This window comes from Apium graveolens, chromosome 6, assembly GCF_009905375.1.
Source record: "Apium graveolens cultivar Ventura chromosome 6, ASM990537v1, whole genome shotgun sequence".
Classification (NCBI taxonomy): domain Eukaryota; kingdom Viridiplantae; phylum Streptophyta; class Magnoliopsida; order Apiales; family Apiaceae; genus Apium; species Apium graveolens.
The window spans coordinates 22,313,172-22,332,874 of NC_133652.1; the positions used below are offsets into that span (position 1 = coordinate 22,313,172).

Genomic DNA, 19,703 nt, shown 5'->3' on the forward strand with positions numbered 1-19,703 from the left:
CATGGACACCTTTCCCGGGTACAACCAGATCATGATGAACCCCAAAGATATACCTAAGACAGCATTCATAACTCACAGAGCAGTCTACACTTATGTGATATTTCCATTCGAACTGATAAATACAGGATCCACTTACCCAAGAGCAATGAACAAGATATTTAAGTCCCAGATCGGGAGAAACTTGGAGTCCTATGTCGATGATATGATTGCTAAATCAACAACTATCCCAGGATACATAGAAGATCTGAGAGAATACTTTGAAAACCTAAGGAAGCATGAACTCAAGCCAAATTCGGAAAAATGTACCTTCGGAGTTGGAGTAGGAAAGTTCTTGAGATTCATGATCGGCAACCAAGGAATTGAAGCTAATCCAGAGAAAATAAAAGCAATCCAGGAGATGAGGGCTCCCAGGACCTAGAGAGATGTTTAGAAGCTAGCGTGATCACTAGCAGCACTTAGAAGATTTGTCTCCAAGTTAGCAGAAAGGTGCTTACCTTTCTTTGACCTACTCAAAGAAGCAAACAACAAGAAAGTAGTCAAATGGACCCCGGAGTGCCAAAGAGCATTTGAAGAAATTAAGGAAAACCTCTCGCAGCCACCAGTCCTAACTAAGGCCCAACTAGAAGAGCCTCTCTACCTATACTTATCAGACGGGGCACTAGTACTTGGGGCTGCCCTAGTCCGGGAAAAAAATAGAAAACAACAACCAGTTTACTATGTGAGCCAAGTACTCAAGGATGCAAAGACCAGGTACCCAAGTTTAGAAAAGTTTGCCTTTGCCTCGGTCACAACATCAAGGAAGCTCAGACACTACTTCCAAGGAAGAGAAATCAGGATGGTCACAAATCAGCCTCTAAGGAAAATAATTCACAAGCCAGATGTCTCTGGAAGGCTAGTCAATTGGGTTGTGGAGTTATGTCAGTTCAATCAAAGCTTCATTCCCAGGACTGCCATCAAAGCTCAAGCACTTGCTGATTTTATAATCGAATGCAACTTCCCGGAGGTAGAATCAGAACCAATGAACATAGACCAAGAGAGCAATCAAACTGCTAGCCCAAGAGCCTGGACCTTGAAAGTAGATGGTTCATCAACAAGCGAAAGGTCAGGAGTTGGACTCATCTTAAAAAGCCCTGAGGGATTCGTGATTCAAACAGCTATATCCTTCGGCTTCCAAGCAATAAACAACCAAGCGGAGTATGAGGCACTGATCTCGGAACTGAAGCTTTCCAGGAATCTCAAAGTCTGGGACTTAAACATATACAGCGACTGCCATATAGTGGTCAAGCAAACAAATGGAGAATACATAGCAAAAGATCCAATTTTGGCAAAGTATCAGGCCCTAGTTCAGAACTACTTAGCATCAATACCAAGATATCAAGTCCTGCAAATGTGTCGAGAAGAAAATAAAGAAACAGACACTCTGTCCAAACTAGTTCGAAACTCATCAAATCTAGACTGCTCGGTTTACTTTGAAGAACTACAAAAGCCATCCATTGAAGTTGAGGAAGTCCTAGAAATCGGGAACAACCAGAACTGAATGACTTTTTTTATCAACTATTGGAAAAAGGAGAATTCCCAGAAGACAAAAGAAAGGCTCAACGACTAAAAGCCAAAGCAACCAAGTTCTTCCTTGAAGATGGACTACTATACCGCAGGACCTTCTCATCTCCTATTCTAAAGTGTGTCAGACCATAAGAAGCTAATTACTATTTAATTGAAGTACATGAAAGGATCTGTGGAGATCATATATCTGCAAATGCCCTAGCTCACAAGATCATAATGCAAGGCTACTACTGGCCAACTATTCACCATGATGCAGTAGAGTTCGTGAGAAAATACAAGGAATGCCAACTCTTCAGCAACGTGTCCCGGATGAGCCCAGTTCTACCCTTCTCAGTCTTGTCTCTAATCCCCTTTGCTGTTTGGGTATTGATATCATGGGACCCTTTCCCCAAGCTAGAGGATATCTCATGTACTTGTTAGTCTCGATTGATTACATGACCAAATGGGTTAAAGCGAAAGCGATGAGGACCATAAACCAGCAGGACTACATAAAGTTTATGGACAATATTTTGATGAGGTTCCGGATCCCAAGAATCCTAGTATCAGATAATGGGCCACAGTTCGTCGGATCAGAATTCGAGTCCTACCTCCAAGAGTGCGGGATCAAGCACAAAAGGTCGACAGTAGCATATCCCAAGGAAATGGTCAAGTAGAAGTCACAAACAGAATCCTGCTCCGAGGCATTGAGAAGAGACTTAAAGAAAGCAAGAGAAAATGGCCAGAAGAACTGCCAAGTGTGTTGCGGTCCTATAGAACAAGCCCCCGGACAAGCACATAAGAAACTCCATTCAAGCTAGCCTATGGCACAAAAGCAATGTTATCCATCGAGGTAGGATCACCTTCCCACAGAGCGATAAACTTCGATGAAGTAGCCAATGAAGAGGGGCTCAGAATAAATATGGAGCTAATTAATGAAGTCCGGGACCAAGCAGTAGCAAAGATGGATAAATATAAGGAGAAAATAAAAGAGCACTTCCATAAGAAGTCCAGAGTCAAAAACTTATAAGTTAGAGACCTGGTTCATCGAGATATAGAAGCCTCAGATCCTACAAATACTGGAAAACTAATGCCCAAATGGGAAGGACCATATAAGGTCAAGGAAGTCCTAAGGCCAGGAACCTACAAACTGATAAATATGGACGACTCTGAAGTTCCCAATACCTGGCATGGACTCAGGCTAAGAAAATACTACCAGTAGCAAGGAGAAAGAAAAAGCCCAGCAACCAAACACTTATAGCCTATGGCAAGCAAACACTTTATTAATCTATATTTTGTATGAAGCAAATTTGAAATCAATGAAAAGCACTTTCTATTTTACTTAGCAATTTTTTACAAGCAACCTGAGTCTGGGACTAAATATGAACCCGGACAAGCCACCTATTTTTACTTAGAAATATTCCTCTAAGTAAAAGCAACCTAAGTCTGGATCAACTATGAACCCGTACAAGCCACCTATTTTTACTTAGAATTACTTTTCTAAGTAAAAGCAGCCAAAGTCCGGGGTCAACTATGAACCTGGACAAGCCACCTATTTTTAATTAGAATTACTTCTCTAAGTAAAAGCAGCCAAATTTCGGATCAACTATGAACCCGGACAAGCCACCTATTTTTACTTAGAATTACTTCTCTACGTAAAAGCAACCGAAGTCTGGGGTCAACTATGAACCCGGACAACCCACCTATTTTTACTTAAAATCATTTCTCTAAGTAAAAGCAACCTAAGCCCGACGTCAAATTGAACCCGGATTAGCAACCTAGCCTTACTTAGATTATTTTTCTAAGTAGAAGCAAACACTATCCACTTAAAATATTTTTTAAGAATGGAAAATACGCACAAACAGAAGCTAAAATGAAAGCAACATATAAGCAACAAAAGCAAATAAAAACAGCATCCGGAAGCAGCACCAGGAAGACCTTGTGAAGACTTCTCAGTCCGGGGAGGTTTGGTCCCAATAATACGGAGCCTCTTTCATCTCCGGACTATGACAACATCAGGAGCTTCACCCAACAGTTCAATCTCCTCGAGATTTTCAAACTCATCGCCATCTTCAAAACCAGCAGCCTTGTCCGGACTCCTCTCCTCATCAGCAGACTCCGGCTTCGAAACTGCGTTGCTCTGAGAACCTTTCTTCGGGGAAGGATTAGAGCCGGACCCGGCAACAGATGCCTTCTTCCTCTGCCTGAAAGCAGTTCTCAAGCCTTTTAAAGCATAATTACAAGCGGAAGCAGACAAATCTGGATTGTAATAAGACAAACCTATCAAGACAAAAATAAACAGAAAAATTAGTCCGACAAGAACACAAAAATCCGGACACAAACAAACACAAATTACCAAAAATAACAGAGTCTGGGTACTATGTAATTCCGGACTACAAGGAAAATACTCACACCCAAGCCTGTTCATAGTCTTGTGGTTCATAAAGGTATCTCGGGTCAGCTGGAACACGAGACACTCACAGAATGACAAAATGAGCCGGATAGCATCACCCCTCAGAACCGAATGAGGAAACCTAGTCTAGACTCCATCAAGTGCTATGTAAGGAAGATAATACAAGTCCAAGCCCCTTAGCAAAATTAGTTCCCCATTCCAATGCTTCAGAGACAACTGTTGGATAACATGTCTGTAGGAGGATCCATATCCACACTCTGCAGCCCGAAATCGTATCTCGTACAAGGGCGGCTGGCTGGACTTAACTAAGCTGAAGATATGATGCGAGAGTCTAAATGTAGGATGAACCTTAAACTTATTGCAACAAGCAATAAAACAACTCATCCACTTAATCCCGTTAGGGGTTATCTGAATAGGAGACAACTTATATTTGTATTTACATAAATGCTTAAGGAAGAGGTGCCAGTGCGGATTCCACTTGGACCTAAGATGCTCCAACCAGACGGGAAAAAATCCATCAGCCAGTCTATGATAGATCTTCTCTCCGGGTTGGGTCCATCTCCACTCAATCTGGGGATCTAACTGAAAGGCAACCCGGATAAACGGATCCTGGGCCGCGTGGTCCAGGGCAGCATACTCATCTTTCAACGAGTATGGATCCTTAGCAACAATCATGCCCGCAGATTTCCGATTGAACTCGGCTTCATTATATACCCCCAGACCAGTATTTGGCTGTCTAGCATATCCAGACCGGATACTTCTGTAATACCAGCTATTCTCTATCTCCTCACTCTTGGTAATAAAATAGTTCGGGACGTCCACCCAGAGTCCCTCTAGAGTGCAAGGAACCTTCCTAGGGGATATCTTACCAACCGTCAACTTGGTGATGACATTGGCATCCGAAGTGGAAGCTTTTTTACCCATCTCAGTCCGGTCAGAGGAAGAGTCAATATCAGAAAGTCCCGGGTAGCAGGAAATGTACACTTTGGCACGAGTTTTAGTCTGGACCATATACTTAAAAAAATGAGATTGGTTATTCTAAATCCCTACAAATTCTTTATCTTATATCCTAGAATGGTCCGGATTATCCTATATTCAATTTTATTAAATTGTAAACAACCAGTTCGGAGATGTAGACCCCTAGGAACAAACTACTCCCAAAACCCAATAAACACAAATCAGCTAAACCTGGAGCAAAAGAGTCCGGACTACGTTCACAATCTATACTTAAAATAAAAAACAAACAACCCACAACAGTCCGGACTCAACTATAAACCACAAAAACAAACAAAAGCCAAAAACAAAATTATAAATCTGAACTACGAACTATAGCACAGACTGAGCTACAAAACCCTAAAATCAGAAACACCACAAACCAAAAATCAAACACCTAAATATGCACACAAAAGATATATATACACACATTCAAAGCCAAAAACACAAAACCAGCAATACGAAACCAAAATACAGAAAACAAAACAAACAATAGTATCATTTCTCAAAACAAGAATAAGGAAAACAACACAAGAAAGAAAGGAAGAACTTACAAGTACATAGATTACAGAGAGATTAGGGACGACCATGCAACGTTGACAAACCTTCGAGATCTCCTGTGACAAATGCCGAAAACAAGAAGAGAAGAAGAAAGAAGCGAGAGAAGAATGGAAGAGAAGTAAAAAATAAAAGAGTAGAGGGGGGAATCCTTTTATAGGCTCAGTGAATTCCAATAGGCCTGCCACATGGCCAAATCTGGACCGCAGACCGTTACCAATTAAGACCCGCCAATTAAAACAGACAATTATTACATCACGTTTTTTCAAAAAAAGACCACTGTAAAAATTCAAATAATTGGGGGGAAAACCCCAAAACCGTTTCAACTACCAGTCCAGACTCTATACACCAACACAATCCGGACTGGGGGGCAAGGAAAGCCCAAATTCTTCTAAAGACATCCAACCTTAGTCCTGATTGGTCTCACTCAACACAATCCGGGTTGGGGGCAAGCAAAGCCCAAATTCTTCTAAATACAGCCAACCTTAGTCCAGATTGGTCTCACTCAACACAATCCGAACTGGGGGGCAAGAAAAGCTCAAATTCTTCTAAAGACATCCAACCTTAGTCCTGATTGACCTCACTCAACACAATCCGGACTGAGGGGAAGGAAAACTCAAATTCTTCTAAATACATCCAACCTTAGTTCTGATTGGCCTCACTCAACACAATCCTTCCTGAGGACAAGGAAAACCGAAATTCTTCTAAAGACATCCAAACTTAGTCCGGATTTACAGACCTCAACACAATCCGGTCTGGGGGCAATGAAAGCTCAAATTTCCTCTCACAAACAACAAACTACAAACAATATCAACCTTACTCCCCCATCCTGAAAATATGCATAAGGGAGTGGGGAGCACATGATACTACATATGGCTCCTAGACGGACTAGGTTCGGACTCCCAACTCCATCCAGTCCCGTACACCACTAGTCCAGACAACCTAGTCCCGACAGCCTAACCTTGGGAAGTCCCAACACGTGAGGCACATGCCCAAGCGCGGGATAGGGACAACTGTCACCTATCAATAACAAGAGCCCAGGCACGTGTCAGAAGATCCTCAGAACATTTCTCAACCACTCTCATTCAAATATGTGTAAGGCATCCACCCCAGGCAGGTGTCCTCCGCTCCCAGAACCAACAACCACGATTCAAATGTACCAATCCCAAAACCCTATCTCTGGGCACTAAATAGCCCAAGAAAGTAAGGTTTTGTGGTTAATCACTCTCATACACTCATATACGCACACAGTCACCTTGTATTCCTACATATCTTCATCTTTCCCAAAAGCGAGTTCTTACTCTCACATCGGAGACACCGCGCCACCCAAACCTCCTTTCCAGTGTTGTTTTGTAGGAACCCCACGACAGTTACACCTCCACCGCAGCGAAGGATTCAGGACGGCGTCGAAGGAGCAGCCCCGCCTAGGGATGACAATCGGGTCGAATCGGGTCGGGTATTGCAGGTACCATATCCAAACTCGAAAATTTTATCCATACCTGAACTCGATCCGAACCCGAAAAATACCCGAAAATGAATACTCGAACCCGATCCATCGGATTTCGGATCGGATTCGGGTATACCCGAAACCCGAAATTTTTTTAAATTGGATATTCATACCCGAACCTGAAACCCGAACCCGAACCCGAAATCTGAAAATTTGTATAATTATTGATATTACAAGTGTTTGGGATTGAACAAGAAACTCGTAGAGAAAGAGTTTTTAACGTGCCATCTTCAACCACCTTATCACATTATTAATTGTGTTATTATATGTATAGCTAATATTTAAAAAATCAACTCAATTGATACCCAATATTTGAGATTTATCACTAAAAGATGTTTTGTTAGCCTTATAAACCTTATCACCCATTTAAATGATTGAATAATTATATTTCATTAAAATTTATAATTAGTTAATTTTTAATATAAATATAAAAACATATGTTCTAAAAATTATATAATAATATGTATAATGTATATTACATAAAATAATATATATAATATTATAATATGTTATATATATATAATTCTAATATATATATATAATAATTCGGGTTTTTCTTCGGATTTCGGGTTCGGATAGAGTTTCGGATTTCGGATCGGGTTTCGGATCGGTATACCTAATATCCAAATCCAAATTCAAAAATTTTCGGGTTTAAAAATTAAATCCATATCCAAATCCAAATCTAAAAAATCGGGTTTTGTAAATCCAAAATTTCGGGTTTCGGATCGGATATCCGTCAGATCGGATTATTTTGCCATCCCTAGCCCCGCCACCAGAAATTATCATTAATTTTATGTAAATAATAATTTGAATTATTTTTAATTTAATTTCGGGACTGTTAACACTCGTTACCAACTAGTATATATAGAATAAAAGGCACGTGTGAGTTGTGATGCTTCATTACGCATCCCTACTATCTTCCCGCGTACCAAAATTTGAAAAATTGTTTCATGTATAATTTGAATTAGTTAATTTTTTTTTCAGAATCGATTAAAAATAAAAAATGATTTAATTCGGTGTCAATCCAATTAACCATGAATGAACGTCAGTAGTAGGACATGCAAGTAAAATCGTACTCCATATTAACAACAGTGAAAATAATTTTAGATCTCTAGGTTATAAATATGAAAGCATTGATTTTATTAGGTAAAATCTGTGTCACATCTTTGACCCACACAAAATTAACGTAACAAGCTCACATCACATGCTTCCTCCACTCGATAAAGTCAGATGCTTAGCCTTGATTGAAGCCTGTAATTATGATTAGACTACTTAAAAGCTGGGATTGTTCTGAAAGCAAAGACCTGTTCTCTTTTTGTCTCTCTCAATCTATCTCATCCTAGTATTTAACAAGAAAAGTGGCGATGTGTATGATGATTAAATGTCGAGTACTGTATTAAATAAATAAAATAGCTTGAACTTTAATAAAAAGGACTAATGTGTTACATTCCATGGGTTTTATGCTTAACGTGCTTTGAGTGATAAGTATTCCCCTTAATTTGCTTTATCAAACATTATTATGTACTCTTTCTCTAATTTCTTAAGTAATCTCATCAATGGGTTTTTTGTTGTACATTAACCAATACTAAAGGTATTCTCATGCTAGATCGGCAATTATAATTATTTTTTATTAAACGTGTGAGATGACCCGGTCATAGCAGTAATATATTCCCTCCGTCACGAGATTAAGAAAATGTGGAATATTAGAAGAAAAGATAAAAAAAAGTGAATAAAATTATGGGGTCAATCAATATTTAATGTATGAAGTTTGTGTAGTGAAAAAAAAGTAGTGGGCGTAAATGAGTGTAATTAATTTTTATATTATAATTTTTTTACTATATTTGGTAAATTTTGAAATGTATAAAATTGAACAAAAAAAAAAATACATATAAATGAACGGCACATAGAGAGTATTGTATAAGAGAATAATTGTGCAATACGGGTTCTCATAATTCATATTAAAAGTCATCATTAGCACACATATTGCTAAATAATATTATAATATAAATTATAAATCATGTTGCACACATATTGCTAAATAATATTGTAATATAATACGGTGCAACGATGACTTGTTCTAAACGGACTCCTTTTCTCGAAAATTATCTGGCATGTACTCAGATTTTGACTTGTACACCTCAATACAAATATTTTTAACTTGTTATGAACTTTCTTCTCCACCTTTCATATGGATAGAAACCTGTAAGCACCAAAACAATAGGACCGAAATAATGATGTAAATACCCGTTGGCATTTGGATCACAAGTATAAAGTGGGTCCAGAGGGGTTCAAAATAAGGTGCTTGCTGGCATTCATGTGATGTGGTTTCCAGAGGAGATCATATTCATATGTAGTAGGGAGTAGTAGTTATTTATTTAATATAAATATAAATATACCCTCTCTATATATCTGTCACACTCGCACCATCTTATTACAAGTTGGTGAATCTTGAGTATAATATGTACTCACTCCTGTATCAAGGACGACAACAATAATCCAACCCAAACCAACTTCACATGAAGAAGATTGATTATAAAATACTATACATTTTCCTCCATCAATTAGTTAAGCTCTTTCTAATTATAACTCTCTCTCTCTGGTTAACATCTTTCTAATTATCGCGCTCTCTCTCTCTCTCCCTGCCTTCTGTAGCTGCATGCTCCTGATGATGCTAATGGTCCACTCACAAAAAGTTTACAAATATAAAACTACCCTTTTCCTTTTCCTTTATTTCTTTTAACTTGTGTGCCTCAGAAAAAATAGAAAAACAACTGTTACAAATCCAAACAAACTGAGCTGTTCTGCCCCCCCATCTCTCTCCTCAACTTTCCAGACACAAATTCATAACTTTCTCTCTTGCATTTCTATATTTTTCTTCTGACTGATAATGTGAACTTAAAAAAGCTACATTTTTTTGTTATTTATCTTCTTCAAGCATCAAACTTTAAGTTAATTTCATGGCTTCTTTTAGCTCTCTCTCACTTTTATTTGTCTGCATTTCTCTCTTCTTGAGCTACTCTTTTGCTGAAGATGCAACTATTTCTTACAAATTTGTGGTCTCTTACATAACTGCTTCTCCTCTTGGTGTTCCCCAACAGGTATCTCTCTCTATTCATGTTCTCTCTGCAAATTTGTATCTATCTGTGTATATATATCTTGTACTTTGTTAAGTTGGGTCTGCTTAATTTTCAAGAAAATTAGATGGGCTGGTTTGAGATTCTTGAAATTATCACTCTTTAAGTTCAGATCTGTAGAATGTGATTAGATCTCTGCTAAATGTGCTTACTTGTTAAGTAGCTTGTGTTTTATGAACTGGAATAGTGTGCTAGTATAAGTTTATAATTAATTTGAATGTTTTCCCTCTAATATGTAGTTAAATTTTGTGGATTATCTTGTTAAAAGTTAGTTTCTTGATTTGCAGGTTATTGCTATTAATGGAGAATTTCCAGGCCCTGTCATTAATGTTACTACAAACAACAATGTTGAAGTTAATGTTAGGAACAAATTAGATGAAGAGCTACTAATGACTTGGTAAATTTGATAAAGATTTATTTAAGAATGTCTTGTGAGTATTGGCTATGTTAAAGGAGGATTTAATACTTATAGATGGTGTGACAGGGCTGGTGTTCAGCAGCGGCGAACATCCTGGCAAGATGGAGTGCTTGGCACTAACTGTCCAATTCCTCCAAAGTGGAATTGGACTTACAATTTTCAAGTGAAAGACCAGATTGGGAGTTTCTTTTACTTCCCTTCACTCAATTTTCAAAGGGCGTCGGGTGGATTTGGTGGCATTATAATTAATAATCGGGCAGTTATCCCAATCCCTTTTGACACCCCACATGACGATATTCCGATCATGATTGGTGACTGGTACACTAGCAACCACACGGTTAGTGTTTGGTGATTTGTCTATTTCAGCTACTTTTACATTTGTGTGCAGTGCTAAAAGATGTAATATGATTTATTCTTGGTTTTGCTTGGATTATAGGCCCTGAGAAGGACCCTTAACGGTGGGAAAGATCTTGGCATGCCCAATGGTGTACTCATAAATGGGAAAGGACCCTATAGATATAATGATTCACTTGTGCCTGATGGTATTGACTATTTAACAATCGACGTTCATCCTGGTTAGTAAATACAGAAGTTATGCAATAGTATTCCTGTTTTTCTCTATTATGTGACATTTGTTATAGACATTTTGCCAATTAGATGGGACTTTATTTTTTGTTAAACAGGACATGATTATTTATTTTGGAGTTGAGTTACTTTTATGCCCCTAAATGACCATAAAGACTGCTGATTTGAACTAGAAGTTGTTTTATCATTTTTTCCGTGTGAGGAAGATTTGTGACTTAAGTTGGCAAAAAAAGTTTTTTGAGTTTTCTTTAGACTACATCTTATGAAAGTTTTGTGATTATGATCAATTAATTGGAGCCCTGGTATTTAATTGAGACTTCAACATATGTTGTTTATTTGATATGAAATTGCTTGTGTCTATCTTTTGTTATGATCAATAAAGAAATATGTTTTTGGGCAGGTAAAACTTATCGACTTCGTGTCAGCAATGTCGGAATATCAACTAGTTTGAACTTCAGAATTCAAGGCCATAACCTGCTCCTGGCTGAAACTGAGGGATCGTATACTGTACAACAGAACTACACTAGCTTAGATATTCATGTCGGACAAACATACTCTTTCTTGCTAACTACGGATCAGAATGCAAGCACTGATTATTACATAGTGGCAAGTGCAAGATTCGTAAATGAATCAGTTTGGAGAAGAGTTACTGGTGTTGGCATCTTACGCTATTCAAATTCTAAAGGAAAGGCATCCGGGCCCCTTCCAGAAGCTCCACAAGATCAATTTGACAAAACATTCTCGATGAACCAAGCGAGGTCCATCAGGTTCGTGCAAGCCTATTAATTGCTTTATCACATAAAAGTATAGCTTGCTTTTACGTCCTTCATTTGTCAAACATGTTAACGAATCAAGAAATATTCTAGTCTCTTTTCAGCGGTAAGGAACCTTTCCAAATTAATGAGGCCATTTTGTTACATGTATATATAGGTGGAATGTGTCTGCCAGTGGTGCTCGTCCAAACCCACAAGGGTCATTCAGATATGGCTCGATCAATGTGACTGACGTATACGTACTGAAAAATAAGCCACCTGTGACCATTGATGGCAAACGACGTACCACACTTAATGGAATCTCATTTGTCAATCCTCATACACCAATCAGACTTGCTGACCAGTTCAAAGTGAAGAATGTTTACAAGGCTGATTTCCCCACTAGGCCAATTACAGGACCACCGAAGATGGAAACGAAGATAATTAATGGCACGTTTAGAGGATTTATGGAAGTAATTTTTCAAAACAATGACACTAAGATGCAAAGCTACCACATGGATGGATATGCCTTTTTTGTAGTTGGGTAAGCCCTGCCTCTTAGCAGCAGCATCTGTCTGCTTATTGATGTCTAAATTTTTGGAAGTAGTCATAACATATTTTTGATTACTCGAATGCAGGATGGATTATGGGGAATGGTCAGAAACTAGTAGGGGAACATATAATAAGTGGGATGGAATTGCTCGCGCAACGACACAGGTACCTATTGCAAATTAATTGATCTGAAGCAATTGGGCAATTGTGGCAAATGTCGGATATGGATATTGTGTACGATTGTTGATACTGCAAAACTTTTGCACATTTCTTATTGTTTACAAACTATACAGCTGCAGACTTGTACTTCTATATCCACTATGACTATTAATGATTCATCAGATATATCTTGAATCTCAATTATTTAACCGTAAACAATAAAGTATGTCCTGATTTAACTTCCTAACTAGGTGAGATTAGTCATGACCCTTATTGCAACAAGGAATAATTTTCCCTGCATTTTTCTTAATTAAGATTTAGATATCATAAAGTCTGTATTTAGAAACTAGTGCATATGTCTGGTAATGATGAATAAGTTTTCAGAACTATAAAGTCTAATGCTTGATCTGCTCTGGGCGTGACAACAAAACAGAAGGTTTCTATCAGAGTAAATATTTTAGATTATTATTGTGTTATTTTGCACCCATGTTAGGAGTAGGTAATTTTTCTCTTTCAAATGTTTCACACTTTCACTCTTGTCTTAGTTTGATTAGGTACCTCCGTAACATTTTAATGTAAAAAGGTAGAAACTTCTTCACATGATACTAACCCATATAATTCACTGGCTTAGAGTCATTGTGACTAGATATAGTTGATTAAGAGGTTCTACAAATTTCTGATAAAGTTATATTGCGTAGCATCTAGATCATGTAGATATGTATAATATATTTGCTATTAACTCAAAATTTGTTATAATATTATAGGTTTTCCCTGGTGCATGGACAGCCGTTTTAGTCTCACTTGACAATGTCGGAATTTGGAATATAAGAGCAGAGAACCTTGACACATGGTATCTGGGCCAAGAAACGTATGTAAAGGTCGTCAATCCAGAACCTACTAACAAAACAGAATTGCCTATCCCTGAGAATGCTCTATTCTGTGGTGCTCTCAGCAAACGGCAAAAGTATGTACTTCAAAAAGTTATTGAAGATCATTTCAAATATCCTCTGTTTTAGTATTAAGACTGGTATTAATTTTTACACCATCACTTGATTTTTCAGGCCACAGGACACTTCTTCTGCAACATCAGTCACAAGCACCGAGTCAAAGCTTCTCTTTCCTCTGCTAGTAATGATATGTGCAATTGTAATTATGTTCCAGTAAGCAATTTCGAGGATTACGCAAATTTAAGTAGCCCGCGAGAGCATGACTGGCTCAATTTGTAACTTGTGAGTGTCAATTAGGTTTTAAATTGCAGGCTTGTTGATAGCAAAACATTGATTAGTTCTTTTTTGTTCCCATGCATGTACTAGAGGCTCCCGGGAATCACTATTTATCCGGATAATCATTCTTTTGTTTACCCTATTTATTAATTCTTGTAATGGCTATTCATCAAATTTTCGATCCAATTTCAAATTGTGAATCCTTGTTTGATCTTCATTACATCCAAGTCGAAGAGAAACTTCTCAATATTTGTCTTGTTTGGATCAGATAGTTTTGGCATTTACTTTAAGTAGAAGCTGTTGTGTTGAACAGCTACTGCTTCAGTGTTTTAAACTATAAATCTAATATACTGCATGAAGCTTACTGCTCAGCTGACAAGAAAATAAAATCATCATCAAGAAAAACACTACCTATAAAGTTGAATTACTACTTGCTGCACATTCTTGAGAAGATGAAGAAGTATACCACATAGTGTCCCTCCTCTATGTAGTAGAGTAGAGGCCATTAAAGTAGTTACAGCTTTGTGTGAAGGCCCTCTTTTTACATCACCAGCTTTATTTTAACTTGGTGGAGGTGAGGCTACCATGCCGGCATGAGTGTGGCGGATATTCAAGATATTCTGTTGTTGGATTGTCGGAGTCAAATGCGTTTGCGGCCCAACATGTGTATCACATTTTTTTGGCGGTCAAACAAATTGATGCTAAATTGAATTTTGAAGCTTTTCTAGTTTAAATTATTGTATAAAATACTTGCATCTATATAATTTTATTTACTAGATGCACAGGTAAATTTACTACAAATAGGAAAATGATCCATCTTTTGCTAAATACAACCATAGAAACACATTCTTGAATAATTCATAATAGTAATTCAATTGCTATTATTCAGTATTCAATTTAGCCAACACATTCTTCAAAATTTAACAATTTAACCATAATAGTAATTCAACTTAATGGGAATTGCTGGGTAGCATAATTATTCAATTGCTGACAACTAAACGGTACATGTTATAGCCAACTTCTTCAAAATTGACATCTCCACCTTAAATTATAGCCACCCACATATGCTTGATTCAATTTGTTGATTGCTTACAGATGTGCAGGGGAGTTTCCCATGTCTCCCGCTACTTTCTTTATCTCCCGCATATTTCACTTTATTTGCAAGCAGAATTATTCAATTGATGGGTAGACTGATTGTTATCCATCTATCTATATTACAGTTTCTACGGCCTCTTTTGAATAGTAACTTCACCCCTTTCCCTCCAAGTTGTAAAAAATTACTGATGTTGCCACTGATTTGTTTTTGTTAATACATAATTACATATATATTACAGAAGAAGCAAACTTCTGTTGAAAACTTCTTAAGTTTCTGTTGGAAGTTAAGATTGTGTCCTACACACTCTTTAATCTGAAATTCAAATTGAAACAACTTTGTTTAGGATAATCCCAAATACAGAACTAGCACCTTACCTACTATATATTCAATTACAATATATATTGTGTATAGAATATCAGTTGATAATTTCATTAGAGGTTGATTAATTGTACAAGGAATGGGTGGTGAAGAAGCTGATAAGTTATTTAGCCCGGAAGATTTGAATGCAGATTATGGTCGGAAGTACAGAAGAACGAAAGTGTGGAATGGGAACAAAGAGAATGTGGTTGTCGACTGTACTGTCGCCGATCGTAGTGGTTTATCTTCTTCCTCAATAAGGAGCACGAGAACAGGTAAGTTAGTTGTTATTGAGTACTATCTCTTCGTATATGTGAATGTAACTAACGCCTTCTGTTAGTGTTTGTTCTGCTGGTGTGTTAACAGGATCAATGGTCAACGTTCATACTCCGTCCCCAAAAACCCACCGATCATCTCTGTTCACCTCAACAATAGTTAGTACTGGGAGCCAAAATAAAATACCTACAAGTACGGAATCTAATTCTTACAAAATTTAAACTCCAGCCATAATTAGGCTTCTGTTGTGAATTGTTTGTGAATAATCCTACCATTTATTCCGAAAAAGGTATATAGATGTTATATAGTTGTGACTACCCATTGTTGTGTCTGTAATGCAGGCATATTAACGGAATCCACGCCAAATATTGTTAGGCTGCCGGGAAAGAGGACGAAAGTTTGTGACTTGCCTGGGTCAAGCAATTTTAATAAAACAGCTGCAAGTACTATTTCTTTTATTAATTTACCCTGTGTTTTTCTTATAAAGCAACTGCTGTTTTATATTTATGATGCAATAATGCGTTTAATATTTGGTTGGTAGAATGTAGTAGTCCAATTGTTACTTCCCGATCAAGTAGCAGAGGAAACTACACGAATCCTCCTGATGGTAGTTACAATAGAACTCCATTATCAGATGTAACAAATTTAGGTAGCGCCTCATTTCCTAGCAAAATAGTCAGAGGTAAGTATTACATAGAAAATTGTTAAGCTTTTGTCTTTCTATCATTATGGTAACAGGAACAACTAAAGAGTTGTTGTTTTAATTATAAAACAGATGAAACACAATCAACCATTAGTAGTAGAGAAAATGATGTTGCCTTAAATGAACCAAATCGTTTGAACCGAAAAGGGAAGGAAAATTTTCTTGGGTTTGGTAGAGAATTATTCGCAGAGGAGATTATTACTGACGATGAGGAAGAAAATAATGACTTTAATGAAGGTGATATCTATGTAACATTTCATGTTGGTTATGTGTTACGTAATTGTGAATAACCATTTTATGTTTTCTTGCAGGTTCAAATGTTGTTGCTCCTTCAGTGTGGTTTGATGATTCTAATGTATCAGAATATGAAGCAAGTGGGTGTGAATCAAGTGGTAAGAAATACAAAGATGGTGCTCTTGCGAAATTTCACAGATTATATTTGGTGACACTAAAATATAAAAATGCTGATGATGCAGATTATCTTAGTGGGTCTCATGAGAGTGATGATGAAGACTATGTTAATGAGATGAATTCGGAATCTCATTTGACGCAGAAAAAACGTGTACGACAACGTGTCATTCCTGAGGTGTATACTTCTTTGGGTGCTCCTACTTCTATATGTTCGAAATGCCATGCTCGGATGTGGAAGGAGGAAATAGTAAATAAAAATGTGACTAAAAACTGTCCTATTTTTTCTCTTTGCTGTATGAAAGGTGCAGTGAGATTGCCTCTAATCCCTCCTACCCCTCAGTATTTGATGGATTTATATAACGACAAGAAAAAAGGTCCTGCTTTTCATTGATTGATACGGCTCTATAATGCAATTTTTGCCTTTACTTCTACCAGCGGTAACATGGATCATTCAATCAACAATGTAATGGCGCCTTATGTATATAGATTAAATGGTCAAAACCACCATATTTTTGGATCTTTAATACCGAATGACAATGAAACCCCCAAATTTTGTCAACTTTATATTTATGACACCATTAACGAAGTTGATAATCGTCTTCGGTGGGTTAGTGTTCAGGACCGACAAAGTGTTGATAAAGAGGTTGTACGAGGTCTTATAACAATGTTAGATGAAACAAATCAATTGGTTGGTGAGTTTAGGCAGCAGCGTGATCTGTATGAAAGCGATGAAATTGTTGATCTGCAGATTATACTGAAAGTAATTAGATCCGAAAGTGGAAGAGAGTGTCATATTTCTAGCACTGATGAAGTTGCTGGCATTATGGTTGGCGACACTGAAGAAACATGTGGCGACCGTGATATTGTTGTGAGTGAAAAAAGTAAAGGTTTAGTCCGTGTTTCTTACGTTCATCCCAAGTTGATGGGTTTACAGTATCCTTTACTCTTTTCAGGTGGAGAAGACGAATTTCACCCCAAGATAAAATTTCAGAAGACCGCTGATAGTTCTTGCAAACCACGGGGGTTCTTGCCTCAACCTCCTCGCGGCTATTTGAACAATGGAACAAACAATTTGATAATTGAAGAGACAAGCTATGACACTGGGAAGATGGAGTATGAAAATTCGAAGCTATTACAGGACTGTACAGAGGACCAGAGAAAAATCTATGATGCAGTAATACAATCCATTGACAGTAATGTTGGAGGAATTTTCTTCGTTTATGGTAGTGGTGGATGTGGAAAGACATTCTTATGGAGAACTCTTATATGTAAGTTACGTGCAGAAGGTAAAATTGTGCTTCCAGTTGCGTCTTCTGGGATTGCTGCTACATTAATGCCAGGTGGTCGGACTGCGCACTCCAGATTTAAAATTCCAATAGTTCTTGATAAATGTTCAACATGTAATATTGCCAATGATTCAGATATTGCGCAACTCATAAAGCAGACACAACTAATAATATGGGATGAGGCGCCTATGCAGCATAGGTACGCATTTGAATGCCTAGACCGATCATTAAAGGATATTATGAAAGTTGTTGATCCACAATGGTACGACATGCCTTTTGGCGGTATTACTGTGGTTCTGGGTGGTGTTTTCTGTCAAATCCTCTCAGTCATTACGTATGGTGATAGTGCTTATATTATAGCTGCCTGTATCACTAGGTCACGACTGTGGTCCATTTGCCAAGTTTTCTTGCTGACACAAAACATGCGCTTGAAACAAGGTGAAACTAATAGTGAAAGTGAAGAGCTCAAAAAGTTTGCAAAATGGGTAATTGACATTGGTAATGGCCAGGTCAGTCCACCTCGGGGTTGCAATTTGCCACTGATTAAAAATCAAATTTTAATTTCGTCTCAGTTCTGTGATGTACAAACTGAAAACACAGTTGAGAACATGATTTCCAGCACGTATCCTAATTTTTCTGATGAAGGACACAATTCACAGTACTTGAGCGAGAGAGCTATTTTGACTCCTACCAACCAGACTGTGGACCACCTCAATTCGCTTATTGTAGACAAGCTCCCAGGAGAATCAGTGTCCTATTTTAGTGTTGATGCTGCAGAGGAATTTGGTGGCACAGATGAGGATCTGAATCAAGCCTTCCCAGTAGAGTATTTAAACTCCTTAAATGTTGCCGGGATGCCACCTCATGATGTGAAACTTAAGGTTGGGGTTATACTAATGCGTAATTTGAACCAAACCATAGGTTTGTGTAATGGTACCAAGATGATTGTGACCAAATACCTGAAATTCTGTGTCGAGTGTGAGGTCATCTGTGGTACCTTTGTTGGTTTGAAGTATTTCATTCCACGTATGAAGCTTTCTCTCTCAGATACAAAGATGCCATTCATATTGGTACGGAAACAAATGCCTCTACAGATATGCTATGCCATGACAATCAACAAATCTCAAGGTCAATCCCTTAAGACTGTTGGGCTATACTTACCTAAGTCAGTTTTCACTCATGGTCAGTACTATGTTGCTATTAGTCGAGTAACATCACCACTGGCCTGACTATATTTGTTGATGATGAGTCTGGTGCAGCTACAAATTTAACCCTGAACATGGTGTACAAAGAAGTTTTTTACGGCCTTCCAGCAGCTTAGTTTGTTTAATGTTATGTATGTGTTGAACCACACAATTTTGATTAATTAATTATGTAAGTGTAAAGTTATGAATATGTTGTACTGTCTAAAATACACTGTTCTTTACCATTATTTATTGTAACTTATGTTACGTATTGGTAGTAGTTTATTGTTCTACGAGCGTATTTTCAATTGTTTTGTTTAACATATAATGGGATAATAAAAGTATACTGCTAATGACCGTAGAAAGAGATGAAGAAAGGTTCTAATTACAGTACGAAGAGTTGAACAAACTTAACAAACTTGAAAAGTAGAAATAACTTGCTAATTAAAGTACAAGTGGTTTGGAATTGTCTTTCACATTACGTTCATGACCATATTGCAAACACATTTAAGTAACTAGAACAACTCTGAATGTGAAGTTGTTTTGGTACATGAATC

The 19,703-nt window shown here is 37.6% G+C and overlaps 3 protein-coding genes across 3 annotated transcripts; all 3 read left to right on the forward strand.

The window, feature by feature from the left end:
• The first annotated feature begins 835 nt into the window (after nt 1-835).
• Nucleotides 836-1,537, forward strand: LOC141664752 (uncharacterized). Its single transcript, XM_074470706.1, has one exon. It carries the CDS (start codon nt 836-838, stop codon nt 1,535-1,537), a length of 702 nt encoding a protein of 233 aa, XP_074326807.1.
• Nucleotides 1,538-9,532: 7,995 nt separating this feature from the next.
• On the forward strand, nt 9,533-14,035 carry LOC141666866 (monocopper oxidase-like protein SKU5). The gene is made up of 9 exons (XM_074473087.1): nt 9,533-10,108; nt 10,432-10,541; nt 10,629-10,899; nt 10,999-11,137; nt 11,548-11,914; nt 12,078-12,443; nt 12,538-12,616; nt 13,375-13,574; nt 13,672-14,035. Exons 1-9 carry the CDS (start codon nt 9,968-9,970, stop codon nt 13,772-13,774), a joined length of 1,776 nt encoding a protein of 591 aa, XP_074329188.1. The 5' UTR covers nt 9,533-9,967; the 3' UTR covers nt 13,775-14,035.
• Nucleotides 14,036-17,118: 3,083 nt separating this feature from the next.
• On the forward strand, nt 17,119-19,191 carry LOC141664753 (uncharacterized). The gene has a single exon (XM_074470707.1). It carries the CDS (start codon nt 17,119-17,121, stop codon nt 19,189-19,191), a length of 2,073 nt encoding a protein of 690 aa, XP_074326808.1.
• The last annotated feature ends 512 nt before the right edge of the window (nt 19,192-19,703 follow it).

Excerpts from the sequence above, each read along its gene's own strand:
- LOC141664752 (XM_074470706.1), top strand. The coding sequence starts at position 836 with ATGGTCACAAATCAGCCTCTAAGGAAAATAATTCACAAGCCAGATGTC.
- LOC141666866 (XM_074473087.1), top strand. The coding sequence starts at position 9,968 with ATGGCTTCTTTTAGCTCTCTCTCACTTTTATTTGTCTGCATTTCTCTC. Across the intron at positions 10,109-10,431 it reads CTCTTGGTGTTCCCCAACAG|GTTATTGCTATTAATGGAGA; the intron begins GTATCTCTCTCT and ends CTTGATTTGCAG. Across the intron at positions 12,444-12,537 it reads TATGCCTTTTTTGTAGTTGG|GATGGATTATGGGGAATGGT; the intron begins GTAAGCCCTGCC and ends ACTCGAATGCAG.
- LOC141664753 (XM_074470707.1), top strand. The coding sequence starts at position 17,119 with ATGGATCATTCAATCAACAATGTAATGGCGCCTTATGTATATAGATTA.